The sequence below is a fragment of the Gracilinanus agilis genome, chromosome 2, assembly GCF_016433145.1.
Source record: "Gracilinanus agilis isolate LMUSP501 chromosome 2, AgileGrace, whole genome shotgun sequence".
Lineage (NCBI taxonomy): Eukaryota > Metazoa > Chordata > Mammalia > Didelphimorphia > Didelphidae > Gracilinanus > Gracilinanus agilis.
The window spans coordinates 492,483,748-492,498,647 of record NC_058131.1 but is presented as its reverse complement, the minus strand read 5'-3'; the positions used below and the strand labels follow the sequence as shown (position 1 = coordinate 492,498,647).

At 40.8% G+C, this 14,900-nt stretch overlaps 1 protein-coding gene across 1 annotated transcript; it reads left to right on the top strand.

The window, feature by feature from the left end:
• Nucleotides 1–1,433: 1,433 nt before the first annotated feature.
• LOC123234020 (neuronal PAS domain-containing protein 3-like) lies at nt 1,434–9,370 on the top strand. Its single transcript, XM_044659984.1, has 4 exons — nt 1,434–1,450; nt 2,362–2,477; nt 3,102–3,110; nt 8,001–9,370. Exons 1-4 carry the CDS (start codon nt 1,434–1,436, stop codon nt 9,368–9,370), a joined length of 1,512 nt encoding a protein of 503 aa, XP_044515919.1.
• The last annotated feature ends 5,530 nt before the right edge of the window (nt 9,371–14,900 follow it).

Genomic DNA, 14,900 nt, shown 5'->3' with positions numbered 1-14,900 from the left:
GAGAAGCTCCTTCAAATCTGGGATTAATTTCCCATTTCTTTTTTTTCATTGACCTTACTAGCCTAACACAGTGTCTTGGATACAGTAGACTCTGTAAATATTGGTTGAATGAATGAAGAAAGGATAACTTCTTTCTTAACTCAAAGGAATGAAGGTATAATTAGTGGAATTCACTGAATTGATCAACAGGTTTTTACCAACAAGGTCCCGTATACTTGCCTAGCCATTGAGGGGAACAGGGTAAATAAGCAGAGAAATCCAAGATGGGGACCCAGTTTTGAAGAAGAATTGGGTTCAGGTCCTGGTTCTGTGGCTTATTAGCTGTGTGACCTTTTGTAGCCAGGTGGCATAGTGGATAGAGTACCAGGCCTGGAGTCAGGAAGACTCACCTTCCTGAGTTCAAATGTAGCCTCAGACACTTCCTAGCTATGTGACCCTGGGCAAATCATTTAACCTTGCTTGCCTCAGTTTCCTCATCTGTAAAATGAGCTAGAAAAGGAAATGGCAAACTACTACAGTATCTTTGCCAAAAAAAAAACCAAAACAATTCAGATAGGGACACAAAAAATTGAACAAGAAGAGCTTGGGCAGGTCACTCAGCTAAAGTTGAGTTTCTTCATCTATAAAATGGGCATAAAAATATCTTCCCTGACCTACCTCAGAGGGTCACTATGAGAATAATATGAAAGGCTTTGGAAACAATAAAGTTCTATATGAATGTAAGTGATCGTAGTTTCTATATAAATATAAGCAATAAAAAGAAAAACAAATGAGGCTGATAGTCTTAGTCTTATATATACGTATATCTTTTTTTAAAATGATGCCTTCCCTAAGGGCAAGAAGGGAAGTAGGGAGTTAACTGGCTATTTTAATGTAACAAACAAATAGGTAAATTTAAATTTAAAAAAGAAATTGAAATAGAAAATAAATAAAAAATATATAAACATAAAAGTCAATATGAATATGAGTGATGATAGTCTCTCACAGTGTAAAGTCTGTCCTGAAATTTTCCCCAAAAGTTTCCCAAAAGGGAATTCACAGGAATCAAATGGCCTCTTTTCGATAGAAGAGATCTGTTTCACAACTCAACACAGAATAAAAATAAAGCACTTTCTTTATTTTTTCCTCTGGCAAATGGGACCAGAGCTGATCTGCCAGGCCCACTTTTGCACTGGGGCTTATCCCCACTGCAATCAGGTTTCCAGCTAACAAGCCACAGGTGTGCACCACATGAACAGATGAAAATGTGATTGTAATGGGTGTGTTGACAGTTTGGTAGCCATAATGCATGCATCCCAAGGTACACCTGTGCATCTGTCATAGCGTTAGATTGTTAAGGTTGTAGGGGTATTTTTTTTTCTTCCTCAAATAGCTTTAGACATTTGAACAGGTGAGCAACAACATCAATGGTCCATGACAAGGGCACTTAGGCTATGGAAGCACGAGGAATGTAAGAAGAAACATAAACAGTGAAATGGAGAAGAATGGCTTTTAAATACTTCTCGCCCTTCTCCTTACCTTGGATCCTTTACTAGGAGTCCTAGCTATATCCCTCTCCCAGTATTACTGTACTATTTCCTGAGTTTCTTCTTTTTTAAAAAAATTACCATTTATTTTTATTTTATTTTAAGCCCTTAACTTTCATCTTAGAATCAATATTGTGTATTGGTTTCAAGACAGGAGAGTGGTAAAGGCTAGGCAATAGGGGTTAAGTGACTTGCCCAGGGTCACACAGCTACAAAGTGTCTGAATTTAGATTGGAACCCAGGACTTCCTGCCTCTAGATCTAGCTCTTAATCCACTGAGGCACCTAGCCTACCCCTATTTTTTTTTATACATAACACAATATATGTAACCGAACAATAATACAGGTAATTTCTTATGAATATGTAATAAATTGTCATAAATATTCTTATTCAAGAGAAACAAATTCTCGCATTAGTTCTGTCCGAAATCTATTTCTCATTCTTTTTTTTTCTGCCCCCTCCAATATCTCCCACCTCTCTGAGAAGGCAGGGAATAGGATATAGGTTATACATACATTATCATGTAACACACATGAGACAAGACATATATTGCTTACCCTAGAGAAAAATCTCTTGGTAAGTAAAAGATTTTTAGTGGCATTCATGTAGCATTTAGTTGTCTAGTTGCAATACTAGGATGTTTCTCCCCGGGTCACATCTAAAAACTAAACTTTCAAAAAATGTTGTGACAATTTGAAAGGAAGTTAAATAATCTCGTGTTCTTATTTCTGTATTAAAATCCTTCGTTTCAGATGTTCAGGGTGGGAAAGTGAGTAGGTTTTTTAAAAGAAATCATTGGTTTATTTGCACTTAGCCCTAATGTCCTTTTCCACAGTAACCCAGAGTACAAGGACACTCCAATGGATATTGCACAGCTTCCTCATCTGCCAGAGAAAACTTCTGAATCCTCAGAGACCTCCGATTCGGAATCAGACTCTAAAGACAATTCAGGTAAGACAAAGATTCCAGTTTCTTCTCTAGCCATTTCTCCTCTGGGAACAAGACAGTTGGATCATAGATGGAGATCTAGAAAGGACCCTCAAAATCATATAGCCCAGCCTTCTCATTTTATAGTGGATCTTGGTCTCGTGGCAAGAGTGCCACCTCAGAGCCTGTAGATCTGGATTCCCACCCAATCTCTGACACTTATGAGTTCATGGCTACAGGCAATTTTCTTAAACCTCCCTAAGCCTCCATTTCCTATAAAAATGGACATCATAATGCCTACTATTCAGGAAGAGTTATGAGGTTTGAGTGTGATCATATAAATCAGAAACTTTTCAAACTTTAGATAGTGCAGCAGATACAGCATTGAGCCTGGCGTCAGTTCAAATTTGCTTTAAACACTTACTAGCTTTGTGATTCCAGGCAGGTCGCTTAACCTCTATTTGCCTTCATTTCTTCATCTGCAAAATGGGAATAATAATAGCACCTTCTTCCCAGGGTTGTTGTGAGGATCAAATGAGATAATAATTATAAAATACTTGGCATATAGTAAGCACTATATAAATGTTAGTTATATTATTATTATTTGAATGTAGATATCAGTTATTGTTGTTATTTGACTTGTTTAAGGTCTCACAAGTTGAAAGTGATACTTAGTATTGATTCTAAGACAGAAGGTGAAGGCTTCAAAATAAAAAAATAAGACTGACAATTCCTTGTTCTCTCCCTATTCCCAGAACAATGACTCCAATTCATTCTGATGGCGCAAATATTCTTCTAACTTTGTCTTTTCTGGTATGATATGCATCATTAATAAGATTAAGTCATGGATTTTTAAGATCTCATTTCCAATTCCAGGCACTTGGATATAATAAAATACAAATGCCCTAAAAGTGGCTACTGAGCTGCAATCTCCCTCTGAATCCTGGCTGAGAACCTCAAAGACCATGCAGATAATAGCTTAGAGGTTAGATGCCTTTTGGAGAGCACATTCCTTGTGGTATGAGAAAAAGCTCATTGGCTTTGAAGTCAGAGATCCTGCTTGCAAATCCTACTTCTGACACTTGCTTGAATTATTATAAACAAGTCACTTAACTCCTTCCACCCATTATCAGTTTTCTCACCTATGAAATTAGATTATGAGCTCCTTGGGAACAGAGACCGTCTTTGCCTTTCTTTCATATCCCAAGCTCTTAGGACAGTGCCTGGCACATAGTAGGTGCTTAATAAATGCCAAATGATGGATAGAGTTGGACCCGGTGGCCACTGGGATTCCTTTCAGTTCTAACTTTTAATCCTATTTTCTTACTTGGTGTATAGACCCTATGATAGCTCCCTGATGAATTAATTGTATATTTGGTGGAGGATGAAAGGAAAAGATAACATTGCTGAATTCTAATCTATATGAGATTAAATTGATGATGAAGCCCCATAAATTCTGGATGGAAAGCATGAAGTCACATTTACAGGGTAATATACATTGCAGAGATCCTGGATGACTCCTCAAACTCATGCTAAGTCAACAAGTCCTCACAGTTAGAATAGGCATGTCCCTGAATACTACAATTGATTGTACTGGGTTCTATCTGAGGGTTTTTAATAGAACAGTAGGTTTATAACATGTGGGAGGACTCTGCTATTCAAATTCAGGCCAGGCTAAGTCGAAGAAGGGCTTCGATAAAATTATGAAATTTTCTTTGATAGTTAGAGTAATGCCATTCCCAAATTTCTTCCCTTATTCTCCACCCAGAAGAGGCAGATGTTGAAGTAGGTCACTCCAGAGTATCTTTGATGGAAATATCTGAAGAAAGTTCCTCTGTCCTAAAGACATAGGAGAGGCTACAGAAGCCTAATTCCCATCTTCTCCAGCTGAAATATATACATATATGTGTGTGTATAAATATATACATATATGTATGTATGTATGGGAATTATACTGTATATATAATAATGAGACATATACTCTACTAATTCTATATGATGCCTCATATATAATAATAATAATATACTGTTATTGTTCAGTCTTATCTGACCCTCTGTGACCCCATTTTGAGTTTTCTCAGCAAAGATACTGGAGTAACTTGCTATTTCTTCCTCCAGCTCATTTTATAGATGGGGAACCTGAGGCAAATAGGGTTAGGTGACTTGCCTAGGGTCACCCAGCTAATAAGTGTCTAAGACCAGATTTGAACTCAGGAAGATAAGTCTTCCTGATTCTAAGCCTGGTGTTCTATTCGCTATATCACCTAGCTGCCCCAAATCACACACACACACACACACACACACACACACACACACACACACACACACACACTATAGTGTATAACCATTTGTGTTTGCATATATATATATATACTTTACATATATAAATAACAGGCACATATATGTATAGTCTCTTCCTTAATATTATTGTCATCACCTTAGGAAATGGACAGATGTTTCCTCCATTGTTCTGGAGGCTCCTAGATATGCTAAGACATCTAATAATAATAGGAGCTGACATTTATATAGCATTTATTATGTGCCAGGCATTGTGCTTTACATTTATTCTCTCTCATATGATCCTCACATCAACCCTAAAAAGTAGATGCTATTTTCATCCCCATTTTATAGATGAGGAAACTGAGGCTGAAAGAGGTTAAATGTCTTGCCTGGGTTTGCTATTAAGTATCATTGGCTGGATCTGAACTCTTGTTTTCCTGACTCCAAGCCAGGTGCTCTATCTACTGTGCCACATTTCTCTTAGGGTACCTTCTTCCCTGGTCTGGCATTCAGCAATGTTATCTCTTCCACCCCTCACCCCCCATCATTAAGGAACACTAAGAACATACACAGTAATGGAGGGTAATGGGGCTTAATTCAGGCCTTATAGCCTCTTAATTAGTCTCCTGGCCTCAAATCTGTCCCCTTTCCAAACTATCCTCTACACAGTTTCCAAAATAATTTTCCCAAAGCACAAGTCTGACCATATCATTCCCTCGCTCTTGTTTCTAGAAATCTGTAGAAGTCCATCGGTTTGGCCCATAGAGCCAAAAAACCTTGAGTACCCAGAGTAAAACCTCTCACTTCAACCTACCCTTCCAGCCCTGTTATGTACCCTGCTCTCCTTTACTCAGTCTATGGCCTGAGCTTCTCACATGCCTCAGAGAGACTCCTTCCTCGTCTCTACTTCCTAGAATGCTTAGTTTTCTACAAAATTCAGCTCCATTTCAGATGTTGCTGATCTCTCAGCTCCATCCCCAGAGGCTAATGCCTTCCTTTTATTTTTACATGCTTATGTATGCACATATGGTTCTCCACTGTAATCTTGAAGGATGGTTCCATGGTCATCGCAGGATCCCTACTCCACCTCTACTGATTGGTTGAATGGTGGATTGAGCCAGATGTCCACCCTTTGAAGGCCACGGATCTTTTGCAATAGCAAGAGACTCAAACTGAATGGATCAGCCGACTTTTCCATGTGGCTGCTTCCTCTAACAACACATATCACAATCCATCCATACTGCCCTTCCATGTGTTGTGACTCTCTCCTGTCCATGTTCTCCCATAAATTGGAAATAGTTACAACCCATGAAATCAGATATGGAGACAATAATGCCAGTCCTACCTACCTCTTAGTTTGTGGGCAAGATCAAGTGAGATAAAAATGAAAGGAATCAATGAGGCAATCAACAAGCATTTGTTCTGTACCTTCATGGTACCAGGCACCTTGTTGAGCAAGAGGGACATAAACCTCCCCTCAGGAAGCTTCCATTCTATTAGTCATTTACCTCCAAAGCACCAGAAAATCTGAAGCACTGGCAAAAATAGTAATAATCCTGCATACAAGATCTATATAATTAATTCCCTTCTAGCTACCAGTTATTTAAAGAGAAGCTCAGGCACAATTTGCTTTATTCAATCAATCAACCACAAGCATAAGCACCTTTTATGTGCCCAGGCGCTGTGCTGGTTTTAGGCTGAGGATACAAAGCTAAAAACAGAATTATAAGGAAAACACAAAAATTATAACATGCAAAATGAATATAAGGCAATTTTTAAGGGACAGAGAGAAGGCAGGAAAGGTCTCACGTGGCAGGTACCAATTTATTTATTAGTTTAGTTCTTAAGAAAGTCCATTTTGGAAAAAAACGGTTACTATCTTTCACAAACAGGGATTTGGAGATGTCTATAAACTCATTATTTTTTATAATTTTTATAATTTAAATTTTTTTTCATTAAATTTTTTGAAAAAAATATAACAATAGGCAGCCATCTAGACATATTGATTCTTGCCTCTGAACATAAGAGCCAACTTCATGCCAAGCAGGCATGGAAATGAGTCCATTCTTGAACCTTTAAAAATTACACTATTGTTTGAGAGGATAGGGGGTAAAGTTAGCTGTATCCAGGAAGACACACACACACACACACACACACACACACATCTGTGAACAGATAGATATGTATGTTGTTGTTGTTGTTCAGCCCTTTTTGACTCTTTATGACCCCTTTTGGGATTTTCTTGGCAAAGATACTGGAGTGGTTTGCCATTTCCTTTTCCAGTTCATTTTATAAGTAAGGAAACTGAGGCAAACAAAGTTAACCCACTTGCCCAGTCACACAGCTGGTGTCTGAGGAAGGATTGACTCCAAGCCCTGCGCCTCTGTCTCCTGAGCCACCTGGCTGCCCCTCATTATTTCTTGTGCCTCATTATTCCCAGGGTTGCTCACAGTGCAACCAAGTGACTTGAGAAAGCCAGCACAGGCCCTTACAGAATGCTTGCTAACAAAAGGGTTGTAGATTGCCTAATTGATTCATAAGGAGTCTAAGACTTTTGCCTGAGAACTACTTTTCAGTGTGAAAGGTTAGGAACTGCTTTGACGATAAATGTGAGCTGAGTGCAAAAGCAAATATAAATAACGGAGGCCTTTAAAAATGAGGACTAAAGCCATTCGAGCTGAGATTCCCAACCTAAATCTGCTCTGGTTCATTAATAGCAAAAAAGGGTTTTCCTCGGCCAGAGGTTGTGACAAGGCCCCAAGCCTTAAATCTTCCAGATTTAAAACTAGAAGGAGACCTCGGAGGTCATGTAGTCCAACTTCATTTTACAGATAAGGTGAGTGAGGCCCAGGGAGGTCCTAGGGATTTGCCCTAAGTGACACAGGTAGTAAGAAGCAGAGACCCAGGGCCAGAGGGGTTAAGTGGCTTGCCCCCAGGCACACAGAGCCAGGATTGGACTCGCAATCTAACGCCTGGGTTTCTAAAGCACTGGGGCTGCCTTTTCCCAGGAGTCTCCTAAACCCAGTCTTTTGAGACTAAGGGAAGAAGTGAAGATAAAACTAGTCATCCCACCCCTCCCTCCCACTTCCTTCCAAGTAGGTTTCACCGAGAGTTGGCCAGGGGTACCCCCAGAAAAGTGGGGGAGTTGTTTTGTTTTTGTGTTTTTTGCTTGGGGGTTCCTTGTTAAGTGGGCGATTCCTGCCCCTTTTGACGTTCTCGCTCTCCTCTTCTCCCCTCCCTTCGCCTCCGCTCCCCTCCCCTCCCCAGAGGACAACGAAAACTCCAAGTCCGATGAGAAGGGGAACCAATCCGAGAACAGCGAAGACCCAGAGTCCGACCGGAAGAAGTCCGGCCACCAGTCGGACAACGAAATGAACTGTAACGACGACGGCAACAGTTCCAGTAATCAGGACAGTCGGGACAGCGACGACAGCTTCGAGAACTCGGACTTTGAAACCCAGAAGGCCACCGAGGACAGCTTCGGCACGCTGGGCTCCATGCAGATCAAGGTGGAGCGCTACGTGGAGAGTGAGACCGACCTGCGGCTGCAGAACTGCGAGTCGCTGACTTCGGACAGCGCCAAGGACTCGGACAGCGCGGGTGAGGCGAGCGCGCAGTCTTCCAGCAAGCACCAGAAGCGCAAGAAGAGGAGGAAAAAGCAGAAGGGGGGGAGCCTGAGCCGCCGCCGGCTGTCCAGCACTTCGAGCCCCAACGGGCTGGACGGCGCGCTGGTGGACCCGCCGCAGCTGCTCTCGTCACCAAACAGTGCCTCAGTGCTCAAAATCAAAACTGAGATCTCAGAACCTATCAATTTTGATAACGATAGCAGTATTTGGAATTACCCGCCCAACCGGGAAATCTCAAGGAACGAATCGCCCTACAGTATGACCAAGCCCCCCAACTCCGAGCACTTCCCTTCCCCCCAAGCCAGCAGTAGTTTACACGTCTCCATTCCAGACTCTGTCCTCACCCCGCCGGGGACCGAGAACACTGCCAGCCGCAAAACTCAGTTCAGCACCTCATCCAACTCGGCCTTGGCCCCCGTCTCCTCCGACCCCTTGTCGCCCCCGCTGTCCGCGTCCCCCCGGGACAAGCACCCCGGCGGGGGCGGCGGCGGGGGAGGCGTCGGGGGCAGCGGAGGCGGTGGGGGCGGCGGGGGCGGTCCCAGCACGTCTTCCAACTCTTTGTTGTACACTGGGGACCTGGAGGCCCTACAGAGGCTACAGGCGGGCAACGTGGTGCTGCCTCTGGTCCACAGGGTCACGGGCACCCTCTCCGCTACCAGCACGGCCGCCCAGAGGGTCTACACCACTGGCACGATCCGCTACGCGCCCGCCGAAGTTACTTTAGCCATGCAAGGCAACCTGCTCCCCAACACCCACGCGGTGAACTTTGTCGACGTCAACAGCCCCGGCTTTGGGCTGGATCCCAAAACACCGATGGAGATGCTCTACCACCACGTCCACCGACTCAATATGTCGGGACCGTTCGGGAGTGCCGTGAGCGGGGCCAGCCTGACCCAAATGCCGGCAGGGAACGTGTTCACCACGGCCGAGGGACTCTTTTCCACTCTTCCATTTCCTGTGTACAGCAATGGCATTCACACTACACAGACTCTGGAGCGGAAAGAGGATTGAGACCTGACCACATTACTGTGTTTCCAGTGTTACACTCTCGAGGCATAGACTATGTTTTAATTTAGACCCTTAATTCTAGCACTTTGAATTTCAGCAGGTCAGCTTATTCTCTCAAACGCGATGGGTTCCCCCATTCCATACCCTTTCTTGTTAACTTGACATTCTTTAATGTAAAGATATTTTTTAATTTTTTTAATTTTTTTTTTTTTTTGCCTCCAGAGGGTCAGAGTACCAGTTGCCTGCCATTTTTGTCTTCTTCTGAGATGTGTGTGTGTGTGTGTTGTTTTCTTCTTCTTTTTTTTTTTCCTTTGCATCTTCATTGAGATGCCTTTAATGTGAGAATGCCTCTGCCATAGAATACTCAGTGTTGTGGTAAAGAGATTTTCGAAAGTGACAACCATTGGTTTATTTCCTACGTCAAGATCTTGATGTGATCAAGATTGAAAGAGACAAGCATAAACAATGTGCCCTGTTTGACTAAGTCAAATGAAATGGGGTTTTTGTTCCTAATTCCTTTAAAAATAGGGGATAGTATTTTAGAATTTTATGCAGAATTTAATTCTCTTTTTATGGTTAAGATTTTCTTACTTGCACATAAAAAATAATTTGGGTTCTTAAAAACTTAATTTCTGGCCTGTGACTAGAATGTTTAAAAAAAAAGTTGGACTAAATGTTAATTACTGAAACATTAACTTAATTTCTAAAACCATGGTGCTATCATTTATTAATCTGTAACGTCTTCATACAAAATGCAGCTCAGTGGGCTGGGTTTTGGAAAGGCATGTGTTCTGTCCTGGTCTGTAGTCAGTTGCTGCAGTCTCCTTGGTTAGTTAAGACAAAGCCCTCATTAACATTTGCTGCAGGACTTAAATTTTTTACCTCCCAACTAACAAACATAGCCTCACATTAAATTTAATGGGTCAGTAAAGCCTTTTTTAAAAAGCGCTTTCAGAAAACTCAATTAAACTGACTTGAGGAGCAGTTTTAGGTGCATACTGTGTTCCGTTGTTCTCTTTTCCTTTTTTTCTCAGTCTAACTGAGGCTAATTTTACAACTTCAGATAACACTTTGGAGTAAAAAAAGGAAGAAAAATATTTAACATTTAATTTTTTTTTTCTCATTTGTTGCTATAGAGGGAAGGTTGTATTTTGGGGAGGGGTTGATTTGGTTTTGCAGACTTTTTTTTTTTTGGTTCTCTTCTTTCTAGTGTCAAAACAGATATGTTTTCAAAACTAAAGAATGGGTTAATAAGCTTCAAATAGATAACTACAACTGAAAACTGCACATTAAGTAAAAGAAAAGAAATCTCCTATTTTGTCTTTGTTGCCAGAAATCACGGTGTAGTGTCAAACACTCCAAATGACTGTCAAGTATAAATTCTTCTTCCACTCCATCTTTGGCAGCTGTTTGTTAAGGCATCTAATAACAGATGTGAGAACTGTAATGTGTACAATGTGTACGTGTCCTTGGCTGTCAGTCCCATTGCAGTTTCAATGTGTGTTACTATATGCAGTATATACTAAGCTAATGTAGTTGTTTTGTCCTTTGTCTTCTCTGTGCTTTATCTCTAGTCCGGAGTGGTAAAGTCCCATTCCTGCAGTCCTAGTGAACCAGTGATTCTTGGGGGTTAGTGGTTTTTTGTGTGGTGGCCTTCCTCTGTAACGTCACCTTATGCTGCTTCCACTGTCTGTATACCTTTCTTCATTTCTGCTGTTGCTTTGCTCTTGTATATTCTCCCACCTCTCCTTTCTTTCTCCTCCTCTTTCGCCTCCCCTTTTCTCTCCCTCCTTCCTTCCTCCAGACCTCCCCACCTCCTTTTCATTCTCAGAGATAAAAAGACTCTTAACTAGCTCAAGGTTAATGGAGCCATTTTTTCCCACAGAGGAATTCTGGGTATGACTTACTCTTCAAGTGTGCGATGCCATGCACTGAAGAGTGATGCTCAGATATATTAAACAAATTGATGCCATATAGCCTCAGTTGTTAACATTCCCAGAGTCCCTTGTGCTCTAAATGTAAGCAGAGGGTGCTTTTCTTTGGTTTTCTCCCAGCTTGACCGATGGAGCAATATATAGAATAATTACCAGTGAGGTAGAATATTCTTTCAAAGGTCAACCAACACTGTTAATTAAAAAAAAAAAAAAGGGAAACTGAGCTTAGGATTGTCGTGTATATTTGCTTATGTGTGCAAATGCTAATCTAGTAACTCAGCTGTCCTCTAAGTGTTACTGGGTTATGCCAATTCCTCTTGTAGCTTTGGATTGGAGGCATTAGACCTAACCCACAGTGGAATAATAGCAAAAAAAAAAAAATTTAAAAAATGAATTGGATGCCACCAATTTTCATGATGAGCTTATAAAGGTTATATTTGAAAGATTAAAGTAGGTTTAAAATGCCAAGAAAGCTGATTGAGAAATTTAAAGTTTAATTTTGGAAAGCTCTACTCTAGCTATTGAACAATCAAAGGAATGCACCTATCAGCTACAAAGAACAGCTAGACAGCTGTTGTTTTGTTTTTGTTTTTTTTTTATAAATGTTTCTGTGTTGTGTCAAAATGATTTCTGGTGATTTAAACTAACAGATAATCACAGCTGCTGTCTAAATCCATAGTGTTTAAAATTACAAAATGAAAAAAAAAAACTTCATTACCTGTGAAGACTGTGTCTGTGTTTTTAACTATTTCTTGTACAAATATATGAAATCTTTTATGAGGAGACTGGTGCCAAGTAGCTGAATAATGGGGAAAGGGATATTCTGTTCGTATAAATCTTAGCGGTGTTACCAACTCTACGATATAAAAAAAAATTAAAATGTTAAAAAGCGACAGCTATGGTACATTTATTTTGTGTTAAGCTAACCGAATCTAACTTCTTGAGTGCCTGGCTTATTTTGAGACATTTTTTTCATTGACCATTGATAATGCTGCAAATCAGAAATGTACATACTTCATTTACAACAGGGTTCTTTTTATACTTTTGTAGATCCTCATACATGTCACATACATGGTTGTCTTTATGTAACTTAATTTTTTCATCCGCAGGTGCCATTTTCATAATAAACTTCTCTTGGATTTGTTACTATCTGGCATCATTTCTTTTACATGTAACCATCCTGACTAATGAGTGCTGGTAGTATTTGTTTAAGCAGGTACCTTGATGATTTGATTTAAAAAAAAAAAAAGAAAAAAGAGGCTATGGCAAGATATTTTTGGCTAGTTCAAAAAAATTATATATATATACACCTATGTGTGTAAACACATAGGTGTACATATATGTGCAAATTGCTTGTGTACCAACATGGCTGACAAGGCGCAGGCTAAGATGCTAATCCAAATACTACACCAAACTTGCAACCATCCTAAATTCTCAGCTACCCCAACTCATTGTCATACTAAGCATTATTATGCACATTATCAGAGCTGAATAATGGGCCTGCAACATTAACTGCTATGGAAAGTGTGCATTTTTTCTTGATTAATGCACAGTAGGTGAAGGCAGTTTTCATACATTAATCACTTAAAATGCACTCGATATTTTCATTTATTACAATCTATAATGTATATCCAACTGTTCCATCACTTATATATCTTCTATCTCCTCTAAATGCCATTATTTTCTTCCTCCAGACTAGTGAAAGAGCAAAGTGTTGGTTGGTGTCCTCCACGGTTATTGGCCAGGCTTGCTGCCTGTCGATGTTAAGGTGGTTCTGCTCCCAACCTCTAAAAACAAAAGGAAGATTATCTTTGTTCCCAAAGTAAGCTGGCAGAGTGGAAGCCAGCCTGCTATTTCTTTATTCTCTGTAGATATTCGGACAGGCACAAAGGAGGCAAGTCCTTTCAAGTAACTTTCCCTGTGGTAGCCTACCCATCCAGTCTTCGGAGAAATCTAAGTTGGACAAATTTGGCTTCGGGAAGATCCACGGGGCAGCTCCCTGGGACTGAGAGACTCACCACCCTCTAAACTCCTACCCAGGATCCCGAATTTGATACAGATGCTTCAAGTTCCTAACATGGGAAAGTCCCACTCAACATGACCCACTCTGATGGGACATGATATAGAAAAGAGATTTGACCTCTCCTTGTCTACCTTTTCAACATGTGACCTCTCCTATTCTGGAAGAGGCACAAGAGATAAGTATGGCAAGATAAGAGAATAGGAGAAGTCACTGGGGAATCTGGAAATCCATTCTGAAGGGTACTTGATGAGCTGTGAGGTTGATGATGAGTCTGGTCAGCCTACAGAATGCTAGAATGGCTAATTCAGGCTCTTGGGCGAGAACAGATGAATGGCTTCCATTACATCTGGTTTAATTTAATAGCTCTATACTAGGCACAGGGTGTAGTAATAGGAAAGGGGAGGTCTTGGCAGGAACATAGGGAGAGCAGAAAACAGATGTGGCAAAAGATCATTGAAGATCATTGAATCATAGATTTAGAATTGGAAGAGACCTTATAGCTTTCTTCATCCAACCCTTCTCTGCTTTCTGAGTTTTGAGACTCAGAGAAATCAGATGAATTTCCCAAGGTTAGTGGAGTGGAAAGAACATTGAATTTGATGAAAGGAAGACATGAGTTTGAATCCCACCTCTGATACTTACTAGTTAGCCATGTGATCATGAGTAAGGCCCCTCATTCTCTGAATCTTTCAAGTTTATCTTCTTTAAAAATGGAGATAATAATGCCTATCCCCACAGGATTATTGTGAAGATCAAATAAGATAATATATTATAGTACTTTACAAATAGAAGCTATGATTGTGACACAGGAAATAAGAGACAGAACTGGGAAATGAACCAAATTTCTAGTCTTAGTTCAAATCCAGCGAGGTATTTTTCCATAGCCCTGGGATAGCTCCCTTTTTACTTCTGCTATAGAAGTGATAGAAATCCTTGTTTCACACCCAAACTGAAACCCTCTGGAGTATTAACATGTTACTTAACCTTTGTTTATAGCCAACAAAAAATATGCATACATATATATACACACATACATATAGAAAGAGAGGGAGGGAGGAAAAGAGGAGGGAGAGGGGAGAGAGGAAAGGAGAGAGGAAGAAAGGGAAGGAGAAGGGGGAGAAGAGAGGAGAGGAGAGGAGAGGAGAGGAAAGAGAGAGAGAGAGAGAGAGAGAGAGAGAGAGAGAGAGAGAGAGAGAGATGACTGTTGTGATAAATAACATTCTTTCTCAGCCAGAAGAACCCTATGAAGTAGTCCTTCCATTTCCCCAACCCTAAGGCAGGTTGCCAAGTGGTGGGAGGGAGATGAGAGGGGGAAAGAGCAAAGTTCCCAATGGCACAAGGTTTCTCCCTTGCCAGGTTGGCATGAGCTGAGTTTGACATGAGTCCAGTTTGCAGGAGGTGGAAGGAACAGAGGTCAGTGGCCCAGATTTCAGTGCAACCTCCCCTTTCTTCCCTCCCTTCTGGCACTTCTGCTTGTTTACAAGGTAGCAGAGAAGAAAGAAACTGGTGCAGAAATAAAGAGAAATTTAGAGTATGGAAAGAGAGAGAAAGAAAGAAAGAAAGAAAGAAAGAAAGA